General features: G+C 49.0%; 3 protein-coding genes across 3 annotated transcripts; 1 reads left to right on the top strand and 2 right to left on the bottom strand.

The window, feature by feature from the left end:
• Nucleotides 1-29: 29 nt before the first annotated feature.
• On the bottom strand, nt 30-10029 carry F9C07_2172819 (sterigmatocystin biosynthesis fatty acid synthase subunit beta). Its single transcript, XM_071509362.1, has 2 exons — nt 7467-10029; nt 30-7379 (listed from the first exon to the last, which is right to left on the bottom strand). Exon 2 carries the CDS (start codon nt 6805-6807, stop codon nt 1021-1023), a length of 5787 nt encoding a protein of 1928 aa, XP_071367188.1. The 5' UTR covers nt 6808-7379; nt 7467-10029; the 3' UTR covers nt 30-1020.
• F9C07_2263458 (3-oxoacyl-synthase) lies at nt 7482-13511 on the top strand (the record flags this gene model as incomplete). The annotated part of the gene is made up of 4 exons (XM_041295628.2): nt 7482-7585; nt 7675-8171; nt 8212-12929; nt 12976-13511. 4 exons carry the CDS (start codon nt 7482-7484, stop codon nt 13087-13089), a joined length of 5433 nt encoding a protein of 1810 aa, XP_041151667.2. The 3' UTR covers nt 13090-13511.
• Nucleotides 13222-22659, bottom strand: F9C07_2286961 (glycogen synthase). The gene is made up of 4 exons (XM_041295632.2): nt 20487-22659; nt 20265-20440; nt 13584-20210; nt 13222-13529 (listed from the first exon to the last, which is right to left on the bottom strand). The coding sequence occupies exons 1-4, from the start codon at nt 20847-20849 to the stop codon at nt 13481-13483; spliced, it is 7215 nt and encodes a 2404-aa protein (XP_041151668.1). The 5' UTR covers nt 20850-22659; the 3' UTR covers nt 13222-13480.
• Between the last annotated feature and the right edge of the window lie 1173 nt (nt 22660-23832).

Genomic DNA, 23832 nt, shown 5'->3' with positions numbered 1-23832 from the left:
ATCCAACAATACGCAAATGAAAATATAGCTTATTTCGCTCAAAGAGCAATTTCATATTCAATAGTTGCATATATTATTTTACTCCCTCTTACCAAATTGGTTTTGTCTATTCTATTATATATATCCTGCCTGGTACTGTACATTCTCACGGGGTTTGATGTCACTTAGGTAGCCATAAAGAAAAAGATAGTAACCACCTGGAATTTTATCCTACCATATCTAGAGCTATCTATGCAACAGCAAGACTCAACTCTGGCTTTTTAGAGGTGAATGGTAGAGTATGGGATAAGAAAGAACACACGGTAGGGGGAGGAGAGATGCCAAGAACGAATATTAGGGAACGGGAAGCAGAGGAAAACAAGTTCCTCCCGATCTCGCCGTGATGCTTAGACGGCATGGAACGTATGTTTAACGCCGAGGATTTCCCCTAGAACTGGGCTCTGCGTCAAGTCGAAAGCTTGTCTGATATACTTCTCATCTAACGAAAACGGCTGGGCCATTAGGTTAGGGATATACTTCCCCTCTAGCTCCTCAGCATCTACGTTCCCCACCAGCAGTCCTGGCCGGAGGAGACATTGTCGGAACACATTGACTGTTGAACGCAGGTGACTGGAATGGAAAGGCACGTCGATGCCCTGCAGGGGAATCGTGGCCTGGCCGCGCTGTAGTTCAATTGGTCGGGGAAGGGTCTTGGCATGATGCAGGAGGTCGCGGATCACTCGGTAGAGCTCCATCGTGGACGCGTCGGTGGAGTCCCTCATCGCCTGGACTTGTTTTGCTCCACTGGGACACTGTGCGATGTGGTCCATCAATTTCCCAAGAACGTAAAGATTGGTTGACTTTGAATTACCAGGTTAAAATCGAGTGATCGTCGGGGAAATTGCTGCCAACTTACCGTGCCCGAACACACATACTGCTCCCCATCCACGTTGAAATTCACGATTTCCAACAATTCCCGGCTCTCGGCAGCGATCGTGCAGACCATAGTGCTCAATGAAGCTTGATCAAAAGCTGGGTTGGTCAGCTCCCTACTATAACCAAATAAACATTATGTACAGGGTGCCTACCTTTACCCACACGTTCTGGATTTACAGCCACCATACCATATCTGGCGCTTTCCTCACCATCTCGTGCCACCGAGGCCTGCATCATCAACCCGCGATAGAAAGCTAATTCCACGAGGGCAATTGTTGGTATGAACTCTGACAGTGCAGACAGTGCCCCGTATTCCCCCAAGGAATGGCCAGCATATACCGCCTCGCGTGATACATAACCTTTGGCACGCATCTCTGCAAAAGCTGCCGCCTCGAACAGAAGAATTGTCGGTTGTGCAAATTGCGTCGAATACAAGAGTCCCCTAGGGTCATGGAATGTGTAGGAAGCTGACGTCGGTGTGAGCCCCGCCAGAACTGGCTTTTGCATGCGGTCACCGTTAGGAAGCACTGTTTCTGCTGTGATGGAAAGATAATTTCCGCGAATTTTACGACCTTGTTTGCCCCCAAAGTGAATGGTGAGCGTTTTCGGATTGTTCCTGACAATGTCCAGGACTGACCAGCCTGTTTTCCATGTGAGTGAAAACGTGCGGACAAGAAGAGTATCGGGCATACCATAAGCGTCACATAGATGTGCATCGATCTCGTCCCACAACCCCTTGGCACTTAAGCTCCTATCGTATAAGTCCATTCCCATACCTCTACTTTGACTACCTTGACCTGTGAAGAGGTACGCTGTTGCAGGCTGTTCTACTTCGGCCTCCGCATCCATCACCTTTTCTCCGTTCGCGGTTCGGCATGCTTCTATAACAAATCGCATGCGCCCTTCAACCATTCCCACATGCTCTAGTCGCACTGCCAGCCTCTCCGAAGGCATTACCATCCCCAGAAATGCAGCGGAAAAAAGTCGTAGACGCGACCGATCATTCTCTAAGACTAAGTGCTCGAGGACCGCAGTTAAAATTGCGGATGTGCACATGCCATGAGACAAAGTGCCCGGCAGCTGGGCAAAGCTGGCAAAAATGCTTGAGACATGAATAGGATTGAAATCTTGCGAAACTTGAGCATAGGCATTGTTGCTGGCAGGCATCTGGATTTCGAACGATGACCGGCCAGGCCAGCCAGGTTTTTCAAAGTCGATTCTACCGCCTTGTGCAATCCCTTTACGCTCAAGAAACTCCGAAACAGGGTTTCCAATACAATCACCGCATATGAAGTCCACATCTCCTATATGTTCAAGTTTGAACCCTGTCCGGGTATGTGCTTGGCCTGTGACTCGAAGGCTGGTGTGTCCGTTTTTTTTATACGCAACGTGACTCTCAATATTGAATACCACCGACTTGTCTACTAGCGAAGGTAGAGCGGCGAGTGGGTGAAACCACTTCCGCGACTTTAACAAAGTCTCTTCCAAACTCGATCGCACGTTGATCGTCCAGTCGGATAATTCTGTTTTGCGAAAGGTGTTTTCGACGTTGTGAAAAGAACCTCGGAGAAGAAATGTTGACGTGATTGTCAACACATGCTCTCCAGAACGAATCACCCGGGCTTTTATAACCACCACCTTGCCTGTATCTTCTATATAGACAGACTGGACCCGTGATTGGGAGGTGACTGTCTCACCAAGTCTCAATGGAGCGGCACCGGGATTGTATGCAATCGTGTTAGATCGGTGAACCAGCCGAAGTAGGTCACCTTCAATTTCCAAGAGAACAAGAGGACGAGATATCACATCCCAAGCGATAATGATGCCGACACTAATAGGCAGAATGTCTGAGTCTGATGACACGATTCGATGGTCGGAAAACGCTTCACCAACAGTTAAGACTAACTTCTCAAACCGCTGGCGGGTAAGCTTGACTGGACGCCCAGTGAAAGTGCTGTGCAGATCCATACGGCTGATTGTGCGCTCACCAAGCCAGAGCTCACTATAAAATGACTTGATGCGCTCGTTCCGGCCTTCCATAATCTCACTCAATCTGAAGGGGACCCTGCTAGGATCAAATTGGTAGAGTAGCTGCAGATTGTCCGCTTTATATGGAGGATGAAGTCCGACAATAACATCCACCCCATTCTGACATATGATCGTCATTGAAGATCTGATGTCCGGGCTATCTTGAGCCATTACAGATACCTCTGACCGAGCGGGATTGTAGCGGATAGATGATTCGGGGTACTTCTCCACATACTCGCGGAAAGGATTATTCCGCCGTTGTCGGCCCTGCAATACAAACCTATCTTCGAGGACTGCCCGTACCCAAACTGGAACGTTTCGGTCGGAGCTATAAGGAACTGTGAATGAACAAACGCATGGATCATCAGTGGAGTCCGAGAGTGTCGTGGAAGATGGAGTGGAAATTCCCTCCATAAAGAGATCCTTAGTACCGGGCGAGACCGTGGACCATGAATCCGGTGTAACTAAACCACTATCAATCCCGATAGTCAATTCCTCTGCACACATATCTCGCTGGAAGCAGTCACTGAGAGAATATAGCAGAGTATCCAAAATCTCCTTTGCCGATTCTCCCCGGTCACATGAATACCGCGCTGCCACAGGGCCCTGGAGAATGCATACTCGGCCTGGATCCTGACCAATCACAGCTTCAATGTCCTCCGATTGCCACAGAGAATCCTTCTTGAAATAGTACTCAAAGTCGTCGCCCAGAGCGGGTATAAAGTTGACGGGTTTTTGGTTATCCTTTCTGGTTTGCATCAGAAAGAATGAGACGTCTTCCGGATTCAAGACTTCTGCAACTGCAGCGGGACACGCAGAGATAAATGCACGAACAAAGCCGGGTGGATCAAGCTCAAGTGATACTCGGGAAAGATGCTGTGAATCATTCAACTCCCCCGGCAAACGTTCTAAGGTGCGGACGGCGAATGCGAATGTGAAACTCACGTAAGATGGGTCGATCCAACGCCTTTGGTGACGGATATACATTAGTTCCACAAGCCGATTCATCACCTCAGCGTAGGTCATTTCCTTCAGGTCAACTACAGCCCCTTGTGAGTTGCGACCAAACCATGGCTTTGCGAAATCGGCATTCAAGCGATGAATTATCATATCACGATGTTTTGTCAAATATGCGACACGGTCTTGTCGGGGGAGACTGAAAACAGTCTTGTCCATTTCGGCCCAAAGACGCACACCCCTGGTTGCTATCTTATGTATTGGCTCGCCCAATTCCGACAGCACCGTAACTATCCCCCCGGCAGGTCCATCATATGTCTTTTCCCAATCGTTGTCGTCCAATCCAGACGTCGACGTGATAATGTCTTTGACAGCCTTGCTTGTATGGGCCTCTTTCGCAACCATCATGCAACTACCCAATAGAACTCCGTCAAAAGGCATGGACGCATATCCCATTGTGGCTGACCATGAGCCTGTGAGGTATGGATAGATACTGCCGCTGCTACCGAATCCGCTGCCAGCGACCATGTAAATGTTCGGTTGTTGCCGTAATAGTCCGTACACATTCAGTATAGGAGCATGGAAGTCTTCGCAGGAGTGATGCCCTCCTCCACGCCCACCTGTCCATTGAAGGATAACAGGAAAGTTGGGGTGGGCCCTGGCGATACTAACCACATCTCGGATGGCCGCGGCTGAACCGGGCTTAAAACCGATATGTCGTAGATTTAGCGTCTGGATGTACTCCTTGACAACGTCCAGCGACGGAACGCCAGCTCCAAAGGTTAAGCCGTCGATCGCGACACCCGCGTGCGATAAGCGACGTAAGAGTGTGATCTGCCACCTAATAGCACGGGGGTTGGCATAAATCAGGTTACAAGTGATGCCTTGTCCGGCAGGAATATTTTTGACGAGCTGATCGATGGCTGAAGCCATACTGTCGGCAGTATGGTAACCTCCTCCAGCCAGCTCAGCGTGATACCCGGCATTCATGATGGCTGCAACGAAGTCCCAGTGCATTGTAGTGGGTGTCATACCGGCAACCATAATTGGAGGGGTGCCCAAGAGCCGCGTAAGACGTGTTTCAATCCTAATCTTTGCCCCCGGAATCAGTCGGGGTTGGAAGCGCTGTCCCCAAGACTGGAGCCTGGTCGCAGAATGAAGTAACAGGGGAGAGAATAGATCCTTCATGGTTCCCAGCTCAGGATCCCGGGAATCCAGATCAGAGCCTTGAATTACGCGAACCCCCTGGCCCTCTTTAAGTTTCTTCACTAATGAGCTAAGACCGCCACGGTCAAAGACAATAATATGAGACACAGGAGGTCGGCGAGCACTCATGTTGGGTGAACAGGCCAGTGTAGCGGGCCAATCACAAATGTCATGGACAATAGCGTCAAATGCTAAATGCAGGACGTCCCCATCTGAAGCACGGAGATCATGACCGGTCCTGGTGTCGTAAACTGGGATGGCCAGTTGCTGGGGGAGGATACATCTGTCTGAAAATCTCAATTTCAATGAATCTGCAGCTGGGCGAAGATATGGTGTGTGGAAGGGTGTGCTGATTGGCAGGAAGCTATGCTGGAGAGATGGCCTTCTGCTACTGAACGGGATGTGACTCTGATTTGGACCAGAAGTACAGATTTCTTGGAGGTAGCTGGTAAGATGCAATAATGACGAATATGAACCGGCAACAACGAAATGATCTTGAGTATTTGCCAATGCCAGATACAACTGCGATTCTCGCCGCAAGCGACAGTTCATGTGGGTCAGTATATCCTCAACTTGGCATCTTGTTGCACCTCGAACACTAAGCATGTATGATGGTGTGTCGCAATCCACGTCACGTTCTTCGCTTCTCGTGGACATCGCAGGGATTGCACTTTGAGGCGCGCAATTATGACACTCCCATCCTAGCCAAAACAGGACATCCACTAATAACCTGCTATTATCATAAAGTGACTCCCATGAGTCCGATATAGCAACAATAATTGATACCAGAAGGCCCTGAGAATGCCCCGTGGTAGCACACAGCAGTGCTCGCATTTTCCCAGGGGATATCTCTAATATATGGCAAGTAACGATGTATCGAGCGAGACTCAACAATCCAATCACAGGTACGCTAACCGGGGCGCTGGCCACAAAAGCACTATCAGGGACCACAGTGGCGTCGGTTATCCAAGCCTCGATGTCCAAATATCGTTGATGATAATATGACCGACACTGTGGCAGGCGGCACAGCTCGGCAAGCCTAGACCCCATCCTTCGTAGGAAGCGCTCGAGCATCGACTGGTATGTGTTGTACAGTTCGGAAAGCTCCTCCAGGCACGAGAGACTCGCATCCCCCTGGCCTCCAAACAGTGCCATCACTTGAAACTGATTCATCTCGACATTTTGAAAAAGGCCACTCCGGATATAGTCCACGCCTTTGCCATGCTCGTCAAGCCTGTTTTCATATCCACGATTGACTGCATGATAGTATATGCGTAACCACCGCCGTCGTTGTTCGGATCGCGACGTAAGTTCAGCGATGAGAGAATGGATGTCTGTTCTTCCGAGAAACTGAATGTTAAATGCCTTCAACAGCACCGCCAGAGCTGCGGCCCCAATTTCTTTCTGGGAGAGGAGGAACTCAATATAGGTTAGGGCCAATTCTATGGGTTGCTTGATATCATTGGTGCCAGACAATGATATTGAACGAAGAAACGCATCTCTCTGTAGGATATGGAGAGTAGAGTAGGCGTCTGGGATGGTGAGGGAAAAGGCTATGTCCCTATACTGAAACTCCACATCGAAGCTGAAACTGGAAGACGATGGGACAGGGCGGCACGGAGACGGAGGCTCCATTGCTGCAGTTGCTGCAGAGTCAGGTGACAGGGGAATAGTCACCTCCATCTCTACCCTCTTATCCATCTTTTTTTGAGAGGATTATCTGTCAGCATGTATGTTCGATCAACGTATTCTCGCCTGTCGCCATATGTATACCATTCTTCCCCTACCAGAGTCCAGGAGAAAAAGTCGTGCACAACATGGAAAGACGAGACAAGGTAATTATATATACGATACTAGAACAGATTAGCCCACCTATCGATTTTCAATAGGCCAGATTTCATCAGTTTCTACCTACATATTCGCCAATGTGTTGGATACATGAACAGGTTGTAGTTTGGAATCACTGCACGGAGGCGCGAAGGTTTTCCCACCTGTGGATGAAGTTCGGCTGCAGTTGAGAAGCTACAGTTGATATAGCTTCCTCTCGCCCTCGCTGCCGGAGTTTCACAGACGGAGTTTTTTTTTGTATCACCCCACACCGCACAGCTGCCCCTATCTATGAGATTTTTCAAGTTTTATGTTTGATTCAATCGGATCGGAGTGGGTATATCTACGAGTCAGGGCCAAAAGTGAAGATGAGCTACACCTGAATATTTGATGTCTGCTTTGAAGCAATACTAATTGTTGACCTTTGACGGCGACTCGCGTGGCAGGTGAGTTCCTGCCTGTCTTTTCTCAGCTGGGAAATCCGTGTTTATTGGGTGAAACTAGAGGCTGCTGGCTAATTGATAGCCCCGTAGGACGATCCATTCGCTATGGCCATGCATTCGAATCTGACCTTGGATCGGAGCTCAGTTGGGCACTGTGAGAATAAAGACAGAAGTCAATTAGCACTTAAATTGCTTATTGAGCTGCTCGCGTGAGTTCCTCTGCTGATCTTGTTTGCTGATCAAAACTAAGTGGTTAGATATCAACTAGCGTCTCCTGTACGGTGGTGAGTCTAGTCAGCCTTTATGTGTTATCGCCCGCTGAATTTCCTAGGATCGAAACGCAGCATCAGTTGATTACTGGTTGCCCTCCAGTATGCCGTTTTGTTGAAGTTGGCCCGCGTACTACGCTTGCCACTATGGCCAAAAAATCTGCTGCTAGACACTACAGGTCCTATGCAAATTCACAATGGTCGCACCTACAGTTTCTCTCCTATCAGGACAACAAGGATGAAGTTTTCTACCATTACACAGACTCTAAAGTCTGCTCGGACGAGAAAGGGAAAGCAGGACCTCCGACTCCACATGATTTGTCTGTGTTACCTTTGCTTCCTGGCTCTCTGAGGGAACCACAACAATGCGTTCCGCCTAAAGCGCCTCCCTCGAGGGCTTCACCCAGTGTTGACGTGTCCCTTTCATGTAAACATATTGCTCTGGCCATGACAGCTCAGAAACTACGTCAACCGTTTGATAAAGTTGCCATGGGGAAAACTGTCCGCGAATTATCCGGTGGTATGGGTATGTCCGCTTAAATGATGAGTTTGAGCTAATTAACTAGGAAAATCCACACTGCAAAATGAGCTAGTAGGAGACCTTGTCTCAGAATTCGGCAGGGTACCGGAAGGAGTTGAAGATATGACCTTGATTGCGTTAGGAGAAGCGTTGCAAGGTGCTTTTGTTGGAAAGCCAGCTAAACACATGACCACTCTAATCGCTAGGTTAATCTCAAGAAAAATGCCCGCTGGGTTCAACCAAAACTCCATGCAGGATTACATATGCTCTCGCTGGGGTTTCTCCAAGGCTCACTCTCTCGTCCCTATCTGCCTTGCGATTACTATTGAGCCGACCGCCCGTTTGGCAAATGCACATGCTGCGCAAGGGTATATTGATGAGTTAATCAGCCGGTATGCGACATTTCAAGGGATTTCACTGGTCCCTGCCGATGGTCTGTATATTGAGCAGAGCGAATTAATGCCGTCTGTTGTAAGTTTATCTGATCGTCAGGTCATTCAGGAACAGCAGCGAAGCTATTACCGTAAGCATTTTGATATACTTGCGAAGTATCTGGAGATAGACCTCGGCGCTTCGGGACAGCCTCCACTAGATATAACATATCAAGAAACATTAGAGAGATGGAACGCTGAATTCGATGACCATTTCTCTGAAGGAATAAAGTCGATGTTCGATATCATGCAGGCTCGGAACTACGATTCTTGGTGGAACTGGGCCAGGGAAGAGCTTATCCAATGGTTACACAAGGTTGCTTCGGACCCATTAGACGTGGCTCTTCCAAGAAAAGGCAACCACCTACGCAGGATACTGAACCGCTGGGATCCAAGTTGTAGCGACATTGTCGAGGCAATGGTCAAGTCGCCCCGTCCTGTCGGATGTCCAAAGCAGGCGATATCCTCATGTTCCGATATTCGGCTTGCGTTAAAGGAGATTCTTCGTCTAGGAGACTTGGCCTTAGCGAGCGAGCCCATCTATATCTATTCCTTTCCAGCCTTGTGCCCGAAAACCACCATCAGTAGTTCAGGCCAACTGGGATACATGGAGACAGCCCGGAAAGTTTCTTCCTACCCGGACGTGGTATGCCAAGGACGTCTATGCGCCGACGACCTCGAAACAATGATACCTTTTGTGCATATTAAGTCTCGAAGGAACGAAGGTAGCTGGAAATATGACGCGGACGCAACCAGCATACTGCATGCAGCTCTAGGAACCGGAACTACTATTGGCTTGAGCTATGCCAGCAAAACTGTTTTAGTAACAGGTGCTGGCCCTGACTCGATCGGGGCACAAGTAGTCCATGGTCTCTTGTGTGGTGGTGCTCGTGTAGTTGTCACCACAAGTCGAACAATATCCGAGAGCGCAAGCTTTTATCAAGAAATATACCGTCGGTGTGGCGCCAGAGGAACGTCCTTGACGGTCTTCCCAATGAACCAGGCGAGCAAACGGGACTGTGAAAACCTGATAGAGCACATATATAGTGCTGATTCCCCTATAGGCGGCGACCTGGACTATGTTATACCATTTGCTGCTGTTCCCCAAGCGGGTGAGCTGGATAAACTGGGAAGTCGCCAGGAGCTAGCGCATAGGGCTATGCTGGTCAATCTCCTGCGGATTGTCGGTTTTATTAGACAACAGAAGGAGAAACGACGGATTAGCTGCCGGCCAACGACGATTGTTCTCCCTATGTCATGTAACGAGGGCTCCTTCGGTGGTGACGGTTTGTACCCAGAGTCAAAAGCTGGCCTGAAGACCCTCCTGAACCGTTTCCATTCCGAAAGCTGGTCAAGCTATATCACCATTTGTGGTGCAGTTATGGGTTGGACAAGAGGAACCGGGCTTATGCACTCATCCAATATTATCGCAGAAGAAGTGGAAAAACTGGGTGTCATTACCTTCACCCAAGCCGAAATGGCATTCAACATCCTAGCTCTAATGACACCTGGAATTACTACACTTGCTGAGCAAGCTCCGGTCTATGCGGACCTTACTGGAGGCTTGGGTCTGTTGTGGGATATTAAAGACCATATTTCAGGAAGTCGTAGGCGTCTTAACGAAGAATCGCAGATACGAAAGGCCCTACAGGAGGAAGATACCCGTCACGTTTCGGTGCTCTTCGGACCACAACAGCAACAGCCAAAGGACACTGGGGTTAACATTAGCAGGCGGCGTGCCCATATCCAAATTCCATTTCCTATTCTACAACCATTTGATGACTTGAGAGTGAGTTTGCCCAATCTCCAAGGGATGATAGATCTCTCGCGTACAGTCGTCGTGGTAGGGTTTTCTGAGCTCGGGCCCTGGGGAAATGCGCGCACTCGGTGGGAGATGGAGCACCAAGGCTGGTTCAGTCTGGAAGGCTATATAGAGATAGCATGGATAATGGGATTAATAAAACACGTGGATGGTGATTGGAAAGGACGGCATTACGTTGGCTGGGTCGATGCAGAGACACAGGAGCCAATACATGATCAGGACATTCCCCACAAATACCATGAACACATAATGTCAAACACGGGTCTACGCCTTATTGAGCCGGAGGGTGTGGACACTTATATTCCTTCTCAGAAGGAATTCTTGCAGGAAGTGGCTGTTGAAGAGGATCTTCCGCCTTTTGAGTGTTCGAAATTATCGGCAGAGGCCTTCAAACTACGGCATGGCAACAATATCACGTTGCAGCCCATTCCGGGTTCAGACAGCTATCGTGTGTTTCTCAAAAAGGGTGCAGTTCTAATGATTGCTAAAACTATCCCCTTTCATCAGTCCGTAGCCGGGATAGTTCCTACTGGCTGGGACGCTTTACGTTATGGTATTCCTGAAGAGATCATACAACAGGTCGATACAACAACACTATATGCGCTTTGCTGTGTCTCAGAAGCCTTTCTATCTGCTGGGATTAATGATCCATACGATATATACCAACACATTCATGTTTCCGAGCTAGCGAACTGTTTGGGCACAGGAGGCGGGCCCATGAAAGTCATTCAAAATATGTATCGTGATCGATTTCTCGACCGTCAAGTACGGGGCGATATCATACTGGAACACTTCCTAAATACAATGGGTGCATGGGTCAACATGTTGCTATTGTCTGCTTCGGGCCCCCTTAAAACTCCCGTCGGCGCATGTGCAACCGCCTTAGAATCTCTTGATATTGGCTGCGATGCTATTATTTCGGGCAATTGCAAAGTAGCCATAGTCGGTGGCTGTGATGACTATCGTGAGGAGCTGTCGTTTGAGTTTGATAGTATCAAAGCTACAGCCAACTGTGTCGAGGAGCTGGCCAGAGGAAGACTTCCCGGTGAGATTTCTCGTCCAACAGCCAGCTCGCGCAGTGGCTTCGCTGAATCTGCCGGCTGCGGTGTGCAGCTCCTAATGAATGCCGAACTAGCCCTCAAGCTAGGCCTACCGATCTACGGAATTGTCGCGTATAGTCAGATGGCTAGTGACCAGGCTGGTCGCTCCATCCCCGCTCCTGGAAAGGGCATTCTAACTGCCGCGCGTGAGCACCATGAGGCCAAAAGCTCTCCATTTTTGGACTTTAATTTCCGCCGCGCAGGTTTCGATGAGGAAGTGGCGGATATTGAGCAAAAGTCGATCGGTGGATCGGTCGGGAGAATGCAGAGTTCAGGCGCCGCCCAAGCAGTAGCAGAACAATCCAGGAAACTGAAAGTTCAAGATACTCAATGGCGCTGGGCTCACAACATTCGCCTACAAGACCCATCAATATCCCCACTCAGGGCCGCCTTAGCTACATGGGGCCTAGGAGTTGACGACATTGATGTCGTCTCAATGCATGGAACATCAACCAAGGCAAACGACATCAACGAAGGAGAAGTTATTAACGCCCAAATGGATCATCTGGGCCGCCGGAAAGGCAATCCACTTCTCTGCGTATGCCAGAAATCACTAACCGGGCATCCGAAGGCAGCGGCAGGTGCGTGGCAGCTGAATGGCTGCATGCAGATCTTGCAGAATGGAATCGTCCCAGGAAATCGAAACGCAGACAACATCGATGCACAATTGCGACAATTTGAGCATTTGGTATACCCGATGGAGTCGATCAAGACAAGAGGAATCAAAGCGACCATGATAACCTCTTTTGGTTTCGGGCAGAAAGGTGCCATCGCCATTGTGGTAACACCTAGCTACCTTCTTGCGTCTCTTCCCGCGTCGACGTATGAAGAATATCGTGTGCGAGTGACACAGCGACAGCGCGCTGCCAATCCGGAACTTGTCTCCCGGATACTGAACAACTGCATCGTGCAAATAAAGAGCCTTCCACCATGGGAGAACCAAGATGCGACGGAAAAGGTCTTTCTGGACCCAGGCAGTTGTCGACAAGACGTCACGACGGAATTTACCAACGAAGCACACGCCAACTCGTCTAAATTGGTAAATACTACCACCGATCGCAACTCACAAATAGTCGAGAATGAGGATGAAGGAACAAGTTTATCTTGCCTTGTTGAAAAAATGCTCATAGATGCAGTCGGGAGATCCAAAGGAACATCATCTCCAAGCATAGGAATTGATGTGGAAGAAATCGCCAGCATCAATACCGAGAACGAGACATTCTTACAGCGCAACTTCACTTTGGCTGAACGTGAGTACTGTTTGAAGGCGCCCAATCCTCAAGCCTCTTTTGCAGGTCGGTGGAGTGCCAAGGAGGCTGTCTTCAAAAGTCTTCACGCTTCCTCCTCGGGACCAGGGGCTCCGATGCAGGACATTGAGGTCCTTAGCCACTGTGGCGTCCCTATAATTACCGTAAGTGATTTGATCTCATCGATGTGGATGTACTAACACTCCTTAGCTTCATGGAGAAGTCAAAGACATCGCTCAGGCCAAGGAAATAGGGAGGGTTGAAGTAAGTATTAGTCATACAAGTAAGGCAGCTGTTGCAATCGCAGTGGCTGTGAAAGGTTGACATAAGAAACATTTTACCTGTTTGGTGGATAATAGAATGACTAGTTAGGTCTTGTGTTCGTAGCAACATTGACAATTTCATGCTACACCTCCATATTATGATAACATCTGCTAAGTGGCTTCATCATGTGGGTTAATGATAATAGATAAGTCTAATATTAAGAATATTATTTATCCAAACGATCTATATACCTCTAATAAAAGCATCAAAAATATACATAAACACATTAGGATAACGCGTCTTCGCTTCGGAACGAACACCTGCAATGCCAGTAACAACAGGAAAGAAGTAAAATCCCGTTCACAAAGAGATGGTAGACAAGTATCCAACCAAAGGAGATCATCGGTCGAATAATTCAACATCGATCCCTAATCTCAACCACAAACAAGCCTTAAGGCCTATTAAGCTGCTCACGACGATAGAACAAAAGGAAGCCCCAACTATGAACCACATTAGTATTGAATCCATTGAAGCCGGGAATACAGAAGCCTTACCTAGCCAGAAGCTGGAAGAAAAGCGCGATCCAGAACCACGCATTTCCAACTGTATCTAGAGACGTTCCCACGTTCGGCGAGATTCCCGCGGGCCCGAGCTTATTCGGCGCGAATCCACGGGCGCAGATCGTAGCGATGGATCCGAGAGCCTGTGCGGCCAACAGAACGAAGCACACGTGGACTCTGGTCAGTGTCTGTAGGAGGATCATACCCAGGCCGACTTGCTGGATTTCGTCAAGCACACCGAGCCAGAGCCAGACGCATCTCGACACGAGGGCACCGGATGTCAGACTTCCCGCCCATGGCAGGTAGTAGCCTATGTTGGACGTTCCCCACCATGTTTGGGCCCAGCGCGGTGCGCCGAGACTCAGACCAAAGACGGGTAGAATCCAGCTGTGTTCCTTGGATAGGGCGCGGAATATGATGAGGATGATTACCCAGAGGACGACGAAGAAAAAGATGACTAGGATGACGACCTCCCATGCCTTAGCGTGTTGGGAGGACCAGAGGAATGACCAATTGCGACCAAATGCTGCGGAGAGGAACCAGTTCTGGACTATTACCATGAAGAAGAACCAGAGGACAATACGGCGGCGGAAGAGGGATGTGTAGAAGAAGAGGATCCTACCGGGGGATTGGCGGTAGTATTTTGGTAGGCCGAGCGCGAGAAGCACGCCGACTATGAAACATACTGCGGCGATGGGCATCACCACAGCTGTGAGTCTCCATGAGCTTAGAGCCGCGGTGGACACGCCTCCCACCTCTGCTTCGGTCACCTTCGAGCTCCAGTACCATAAGGCGACGGTGTAGAGCTGCTGGATTCCCTGGATGAGACTTGCGCGGAACATCCAATCCTTTATAGGAACGGCACCCTGATCACCGAAGTTGAGGGCGAAGAATAACGAGCCGCTAGATGATGCGGCGGAATACACACCTGCAGCGACGTTCTGGGCCCAGGCTCGACCGAGAGATGTGAGAGCGAATGGAGAGACGCCAATGATGATAAATGCCATGCAGTAAATGAACCAGGGGAGAGTGAGGACGATTACTGACGGGAATCGATAGAAGAGGAGCCACCAACAGATAGAGGAAATGCAGTAGATCGTGGCGATAATGTACAACTTGGTTGCTGTTTCTCCTACCTGACCGACCAACAGGGTCATTTGAGCGGAGTTGGTCGCGATGATTTGTCCAAGACCCAGGAATAGAGCGTAGACAGGCCATTTGCCAAGACGCCTTCTCATGAATCTTTGAATAGCAATCGGTCGCTTATACCCCAGTCGAGAGAGCCATAAATCAATCTCATCCGGATCATTCGAGTCCGAACCTCCAGTGACAGTGGCGTACGAGGCGCGGTTATCTTGAGTGTCTGAATTCGAATCAGACACTGCACGATCATCGGGCTGTTTCTTTAATTGTGCATCGTTGTACATGTCGTAGAATTTACGCTCGCTCTTCATTAGGTACGTCTCGATACAGCAGTCTGTCATCGAGTTCTTCTTGTTCAGGTTGTTGAGGATCTCTTCGAAGCGTCGCGTGAAGTGGCGTGTGCTGTCTGTAAAGGTCGGATCAACCTTTTGCAGCTCAAAAACCGGCTGGTTGTGGTCCGCCACGACTGAAGGCAAGGAAAGCATGGACACATTGCGGGAGTGAGTGAAAGGAGTATTTCCGCCAGAACCCAATGCGAACTGGAATGGGTATTGAGGCAGCCCCGGGGTTCCTGGCATTGGAGAGGAGGCCCGTGACATGTTGTTTGGTGAGCCTGGCACGGACATGTAAGTAGATCCTTGAGGACCAGCGAGCGAGTGAGTACTATTGTTCGTGTGTGCCATTCCGATATCTTGAGTTCCCAAAGTGTTGTTAACTGCAGCCATAGCTTCTTCAGGCGAAATATAGTTCACCTGCGGCGTAGTGGTGCCCTCTTCTTCGGCATCCGTGTTCTCACCTTCCAAATCCTCTCCTAGGATCTGGCTCTCGCGCGGCGGGCTCTTGCCGGGACGTTTTCTGTCCTGACCAGGTCCAGATCGCCGACCGAGCGAGAGTTTGCGACCCAGGCTGCTGTTCCTGTTGCCATCAGCTCCCTCCAATTGCAATTCTGCAAATCGAGACTGGCCGGGCGTCAAAAGCCTTCCTGGCGGTGTATCCAAACCCTCTGTCATTGACTGGGTAGGTCCTGGAAGGCCCAGCGTAGACATTCGTACGCTTTGAGTCTCCCAATAGTTCTGCGACTCTGGCATCGGGCCTGTCACGGTGTTCTTGTTCTTGGTGTGATGGATTTGGATCGCTGTTCGTTGCAAGGCTTCGAGTTTCTGAATCCATTCAAGAACGGGGAAATGTTGCCTGACGGAATTGGCGCGCATCTCCTCACGAGCGTCCTGTGATGAGTCCAACGCTTGTTTGATAGCGGTCTTCAACTGATGCAGAAGATGGCGGGTTGCGTCGGATTCCACGGTGTACCACCAACCTGGCATCTGGCCTAAACCTCCGATGCGAGAACCGATTCCCAGTGCACCCTTACGGCCGAACTCTACAGCGACTAACCCAAATGGTTCGTCTCTGGAGGGAATCAGAGCGAAGTCGGCACCAGAAAATACGTATGGAGGCAAAACGGTGAACTCTGGCTTAGAGAAGACGCGACCAGGGAACATTTCCATGATGCGCTCTAGCTTTGTAGCAGCCAGTCTACCATAGAGATCAACGATAGGTCCAACGCAGATCAATTGCACGTGGGGTCTGGCGGATAATATCGCTGGCATGACATCTGCAATCAAATCCACTCCCTTCTGCTTCGACCATCGCCCGACGAACACAAGTAGGTCAGCATCACGATCTTCATTCAAACCAGCCCACTTCTGGGCCTGTAGCTTATCATTGATTCGTTCTTCGTAGGACTGGATTGGAACCTCGGCGTCTGCGTTATTTGTCATGTCCCCTGTGTCGGAGGGGTCTGGGTTTGGAAGACTGCCAATCTTTTCAAGACTCCAGAAAATCGGGTATCTAGCCCATGAGCGCTTTCCATACTTTTTGGACACACCTACTGCGCCGAAACCGCGTTGGTAGAATCGCACATAGCTCGCACCAGTGTGAAGAAGGTTGAAGACGTTTCCAAATTGACTGTACTTGGTTGCAGTTTCGATGGGAAGGTTGAAGACCGAACAGACTTCCTTCTTTTCCTGGGGGTTTCTCAGGGGCCAAAGACCCTGGAATTCAGCATTATGTAAGGACAGGCACACCGGGATGGTACGCGTGGGAAGCAAATACAGTGGTGCTAAACAACCATGGAAATCGTTGATATGATAGAGATCGATTGACGGGAATCGTTTGATCGTCTCTGCGATACATTGGTTCCATGCCGAATAGTAGATTGCACTGTCAAGATCATCCATGCGAGGAGGATATGGCTCTGCTTTGGTCTGTTGGCGGAAAACTGGAGCGTCGAGCAGGACATAGGTGATGTTATCAACTATATGATATTGCACATTGATAAAATATGGCTTGTCCAGGATAGTGACCACGAAAGGCTCGGATGGCGTGTCCTGAGGATATTCAATGTCACCAACGCAAGGAACAACCCAGATCAAGTTTTGATGCTTCAGATGCTGAGACATGAGTTGTGCCATGACGCCTAGACCGCCGATCTTGACCTTGACCTTCCAGTCTTCGATGTTGTATTCCATGGTGGCGATCAATACTGTACGACGTTGCTCAGGGGCTCCCGCGATAGCAATGTCTGTCGGTATATCCTTATCTGATATCGACTTATCCGACTCGTCGTCGCCGGAGAACTTTTCTCTGACCCTCCGCCAAAACAGGAGCGGTAGCTTATCTTCTTTGGCCACATCGCCATCGGTATTGAGTTTAACACGGTAGAATGTCCTGATGAAGATGAAGATACCAGCAAATCCCATGAGAATTGGAAGCACCCAGAGAAGAATGTATAACACGAGCTGGGCCCATCCAGATCCGACCGGAAGCATCTCATATCTCAAGTTGGCGTCATTGAGCGTGATGGTCCAGCCGAGGTGCGGGAATGGAGGCAGCTTTGTGATATTGATCACGTTGGACGATAGGTAAGACGGAGGAAGTTTCTGAACTACAGATGAGTTGTCGACATCACCATACACCTCTGTAACGTCGGGCCGCCCATCCTTTAACATTCCCCAGACACTCATTTGTCCAATGGCCGGCCACTCGTAGACAAAATCGTACTTCCAACGATGATCCTTGGTATCGTATCTCATCTTGTTATCCAGTCCCGCATCGTAACCATATTGATTGAACGGACCGTTCCAAAAGAGGTTAGGAAATCTTCGAGCAACACCTTTTTCCCAGCCATGATCACCTTCCTGAATGTAATCACTACTGCCGGTGAGCCTTGAAAAGTACTGTACGCGAATATGAGTTCCCTTCCACTTCTGAGCGTCTGTTCCGGTCCACTCTGGGAAGTCGACTAGGGTGTTGTCACCGGTATACGTTGTCCAGTTGGACCAGTTAAGGCCAAAATCAGTCGAGTAGCGAAATTTATCAGCACCAGCGGCGTCATGCTGGATATAGAAGCTGCCGTTGTCGGATTTCTGCACAAGACTGGTGGAATAATTGGACAGTGGGGATAAAAGGGGATTGTTTTGACTTCCGACACGGAATAAGAACTGGTCAACCGCATCGGTATGAACTCCAGACGTCGTGGAAACGTTCTTAACTGTCAGCTGATGGATTCCGTGGTGGACATTTTTCAGCTTGGCAGACCATGTCCAAACGGTTGGAACCTCCCCAACAAAGTTATCACTGCTTGTCCTTGGGGAGATTTTGTTGCAAGACACGCTAGATGTGTCAAGGGAAGCTGTAACTCCCTTCACTGTCGTTGAGTTCAAAGAGATGGCATCGGCGATCTTGTCACAGTCCATCTCTTTTGAATATCCGAGCTGGATGTCGACAGTTTGGCCACTGTCATCCGTAGACAACAATCGGGCGTCGTGGCCAGGAACGAACTCAGTAACAGTAGGGCCGGGCTCAACGAAGTTCTCGGCCTCTATGTAGGCACGGTATTCCCATGGAAGCAATTTCATACTGCGGATGCATCCATAGCTCTCAGTGCTATTGTGGACTGCGATTTCGCCCGGACCATCTTCTAAAGTGAGCTCATCGTACGGATAGAAGAGATTCTTCAGCTTAGTTCCCGACTTGAAAGGCGACAGCAAGGCGGTATCTTTCTTTTTGCAGTCACCACCGTAGGTTTCAGTTTTGTTAGCATTATGATACACAAGCCAAAGGTTCTGACTGTTCTTGCTTGCCTCCTTCTGGACGCCTGGGAAGTAGCTCCGCAGAACCGACCATAGACCAGTCACAGTCGGCGTGTCCGTTGAACCAGGAAGGTACACATCCTTTGTCAGCTGAGAAAGCGTTTGAAGATAAAACCCATCATTTGCTACCGGATACTGCTCCCGAATTTCGAACATGCGCTTCATGATATTGCGCAGAGGGTGTGCCGGATTCCGCTGATCATACGTAACGGTGATATCCTCGCAGCCGTGTAGTCCCTTCTCATTAGGGAAATCGTAGAATTTGGATGTATTCAAAGTCATGCATCCATGTGTCCACCATGCAGTCTGATACGTCATTGGCTGCCGGCCGAACAGGTAGTTAGAAGCAGTAGATTCAAAAACATACATCGCCTGCTCTTCGCCCCATAGGATCAGAGGAATTCCAGGGAGCTCCAAGGTGACGATATAAAGACCCAGAAGATATTTCTCGGTGCCATTTACGATTGCTGGCCAGCGAAAGTTGTCCTGGTTTGAGACACCAAACATGTGCCTCGGGTCTACTTCACCCGTGTATGCATTGAGGAAGTCGTTGCTGACGAGCATCCCATTCCAGGCCTCGATAAAATCAGTAGGCAAGTCAAAGCCAGCCACTAGATTACCATCCATTCCCAGGAAACGAGTCATCGAACGGTAGATCGTGTAGTGAAACGCGGCTGAGTCCAACGCCTGGTATCCATCGTCTCTGAGAAAATATCCGTCCGAACTATTCTTCAACTTAACACCAGCATCTGCAGATTCAGGCTGCTGATCTGGCTGACGACCGCGTCCAAGGTAAAGACTGCCAAAGGTATTTCCTGATGTGATCTCACCGGGAAGGAAAAAGTTATGCTTGCCATATTTCTTCGCACACTCACGGTAGACGGCTGTTATTTCACTTAGGGGCTCGAGGGTTGTCTGAACGGCTTTATCGAAACGGAAACCATCGATATCTAGACTAGCGATCTGAATGCAAGAATGCTTAGTGATGACATCACGAATAGGCTTGTGCCATTCACGCAGACGATCTTGCACCGAGGCGAACTTGGTAAGCTGGCGCTTCCAGTCTGGAAAGTTACCGAACGCCTCCAGCTCTCCAAATTGATCGAAATCGCTATTATAGCACCCTTTCAGCTCCTCAACACCACCTGATGTCAACGGATACCCAGTCTCATTCCAAAACTTCGGGAAGTTGCAGGTCTCGTTGTACTCATTTCCGAATTTGAAGTCCGCGTATTGTCTATCTGAGATCCACTGCACTTCATATTCATCTGCTCGAAAATCGGCTGAATCGTTGAGATGTCCTTTGAAACCAATAAGGTTGCTCATTCTGCATATACTCGTCAACCAGTGTTGATCTGAGACACCTGGGATATGTACTTACGTTGCCAGTGTATTATCCACGATCACATACATATCTCGTTTGTGGATCTCAGTGATGGTCCGTCTCCAATCCTCGAGTGTGCCATGGTGCATGTCGAGTAAAGTGGTATCAACCGGTGAGTAGCCATCGTAGGCCCAGGGAAGGTTCATCAAGTACGTTCCAGCGAAGTAAATGCCCTACCAGAGTAAGCACCAAGATCGGATCACAATCGGCTCAACACACCTTGAAACCCATGCCCCTAATATAATCCAGCGTATCAATTAGACCAACCAAATCGCCCCCGTGGCGCATTTGATTCGAGCCAACCACATGCTCAAAGGCGGTGCCATTGATATCATCATTCTTCGGGTCACCGTTAGCGATGCGGTCCAAAAAGATGGTATAGATCGGAAAGCGCCAGTTATCGGGCGACGGGTGATATTCATGATCCGGCCACTCTCCCCAATAATCAATCGGCGCTTCGGCGGTTTTATTTTCATTCAGGTTATAGTCAACGAGCGACTCAGTGTATGGCCAGCTTAAGGCGGTAGCGCTCAGTAACGACAGGATAAGGATCGCTGAGCGCTGCATCACCGTGAGGAACATCCCGGCAGTGGCCTGCTACCGACAACTGCGCGCGACTTAGGCTCTCGATAATCTCAAACGGAATAAATTCTACATGCCCTGGGCGTGGTCAAAAGCGAGGGAAATCAAACGAAGGAACGAGCGACCTGTCGACTCGAAAAAGCAGCTGCAAAACTTTTCGTAAAGAAGGCTTGGAACCATCAGGCCGGGAAGGATGGGGATAAAAATGGGCCAGGGACCTCTACCACGACCATTACAACCTCTACTATAGACCCACTCCTCGCCTGCTGATAGATGACATGGAACCATCCACTATCTACTTTTCAGCCGTGGTGGGGTAGCGGTGTTTCTCACTTGATACGGCATGTTTCCTAGCCCAGTATGGTTTCTACCCTAAAGGCCCACGGCTGGAATCATCGCTATTCTATTGCTGTGATCTGGTCGAAGCTGCAATCCAAGCCACCACGTCGTTGAATATCGCTGGAACGCAGGCTTTCCATGATTGGGAGAGTCGCCTATATGGCGTGACGCCGCAACAGCGCGAAGAAGCGGCGGCAACTTGACGGTTTGCCATCCACCCCAGTCCCGATCCACAGGGTCCAGAAGAGGCGAGATGTGTAGTGCGCCCGATGGAGTCTCTTTGCTTATGGTTTCCCCATTTAAAAATATGTTGAGGCAGCGCCAGCGGAGCCCGACAATGTGTGAGGATGGCCATACTCGAACAGGGCGCCGATCGATGGCGGGATCCGTGTGCCTATATTAAGAAACAACATGACATGATTGGGCGATATGGTACCTTATCTGGAGTGGACCTAGGCTTAAGACCCGAAACACGACCACTCTCAAGATCGAAAGAACCCTGGATATCAATGCACGGTGCTGCGAGGACTTGTGATGACGATGCAGGTGGAGACTGGACATCCTTTTGGATGAACCAATGCCATCCTTTCCTGTTGGTCCGATACCCTTTTGCCTTGTACTAAATTTCGTATCAAACCACGGTGAGAAGAGTAAAAAGAAATTTTCTGCATTTTGTTCCTTGGGTTGTTCCGAATGGACCTCTCTGAAACAAGCAACGGCTCGGTGTGGATCCGAGTCTTTGCACTCTCCACTTCCCATGCGTGATATGTATCTGGGTCCCCGTTTGGTGGCGGCTGACACCTAACCTATGATATTGAAACATTACGATTCATGTCTTGCAAACTCTGCATCTGACGTAGCCCTCAAAGTTGCGGGTCAGGACAGGTACATCTTGTGTACTAGTAATCGTGGATAAGATGTGGCCAAAAGAGAGGCTGAGTATCGCGTCAGCCCTCCCATCGGAAGCTGGCAAATCAGTGACAATCGTGATCTGCAAAGGTTCGGGTAGATGTCTACATTGTACTCTGTAGAGAAATCTGATCGATGATCCAAGAGCCTCGAGCGGGTCAAGGTGCTCAAAAATGGCAACCACTCCACCTGCACGCGGTTGGCAGACTTTCGCTCTTCAAACAATCCTCGTCTGAAGCTCTGACAGTATGGACCGATCGTCAGGGTTGAATTCCTTAGCCCCGCTCGCAAATTTACCTATATAGAATGTGATCGAAATTTTGGCTCGCGCTGACCAGCACCACGATATTTGCGAGTCGCGTTGTTGAATTCGGAAATTTCTTGGAGTAGACATAAACTTGCATTCGGAGCGTTTCGGGCGGAGAACAAGCCCTCTTGGGTTGCCCCACCGCCGTACGTCTCTCTTGGCCGGGCATGCATTCGGTCAAGTTTTTTTCGTTCTCACGGTCGGAGTCTTCCAGCATGACGTCATTTATTGAGATTCTAGAATTTATAGAAGCATCTATCAGACCGAGCAAGGTCGTGATATATATAAATTAAAAATATATCCAATGTATATTAAATATTGAGACATTACACGTTGCCTTCCTACTATGCTCTGCTGACTAAGTTATGTTTACACTCGGCCATTCACGCACGCCTACATCGGCAGAGCAATATTGGCGGCGGTACGTAGCATCTATAATCAATGATCAACTTTGCATTCCCAAATATCCGTTCGATCTTATTGGGTTATAGTCAATGTGTGGTGAAGCTATATCATAGCCTCGTTAATGCGTATATTTGTATGGTGTCGCGGTATTCTCTTCAGAAGGTGTATATAATTGTCTCTTCTCCTCCACATATATATATACAGTATTCGGATCTCGATTTCTACACACCACTTCAAGTTGGCTTCCAATATCGAACTAAAAGAGAAGAAGAAAACTAGAACTAAAATTAAACAAAATAAGAGAAGAGAACCCTTAACCAGAATTAGTTTAGAATTGTTTATCCTCATTCTATTTCCAAGGTCCCTATCCGCACCGTTGCGGGTGTGGATTCTAGAAGGGTTTATTTAACATCCAGTGGAATATCTAGTAAAGCGGACCCGTCATGTCAAAGGTCTCCTATCGGAGTAGCCTTCTACCTGATTTTCATAAAACTGAAATGGTAAAGTTTATCTTTCAGGGGTAACTTGCCGCCTTGCGTCTTTCGTTTAGGTAGATCTGGTGTATATGAGTTGGTGCTGACAGCCGCTTGACCTGAAGATCCATCACTGATCGACATCCTCCCAATGCGCGCGCCTTCTTCGTGGCTCAGCTCCCAGTATAGTGTATACATCTTAGACCTTGCCTATTCTGGCATCCCAGCGGTAGTATCTTAGGTGGGTACATTATGTTAAATGGGTGGTGCGGTGATCATCAAACAGCTAAGAAGTAATGACCAAGAGCGAACATTTCACGGTTTACATGAATGGCATAGAGGACCGCCTGAGGTATGATATGGAATACGGTCGATACGGCCCATCAATTTCGCCGTATTTTGCGGACTCTGGTAATTTTCTAGAAAGAGCAATGAGCTCCATAGGGAGCTTTAACCGAGGCGGTTGAGACGGGATGTTGAGACATCCCGATGGCCCTTTATATTTAGAAAACACTGACGTGCGCAATGTTGTACTATATATATTAAACGT

Source organism: Aspergillus flavus, chromosome 8 (assembly GCF_009017415.1).
Source record: "Aspergillus flavus chromosome 8, complete sequence".
In the NCBI taxonomy this organism is placed as follows: domain Eukaryota; kingdom Fungi; phylum Ascomycota; class Eurotiomycetes; order Eurotiales; family Aspergillaceae; genus Aspergillus; species Aspergillus flavus.
This window is presented reverse-complemented; position numbering and strand designations above follow the sequence as displayed.

Bases quoted from the DNA above. Each gene is read 5' to 3' on its own strand.
- F9C07_2286961 (XM_041295632.2), bottom strand. From the start codon at position 20,849: ATGTTCCTCACGGTGATGCAGCGCTCAGCGATCCTTATCCTGTCGTTA. The intron at 20,441-20,486 runs GTGTGTTGAGCC...TTACTCTGGTAG, and splicing joins TTAGGGGCATGGGTTTCAAG to GGCATTTACTTCGCTGGAAC. The intron at 13,530-13,583 runs GTAAGGCTTCTG...TGTGGTTCATAG, and splicing joins TTCTTCCAGCTTCTGGCTAG to TTGGGGCTTCCTTTTGTTCT.
- F9C07_2172819 (XM_071509362.1), bottom strand. From the start codon at position 6,807: ATGGATAAGAGGGTAGAGATGGAGGTGACTATTCCCCTGTCACCTGAC.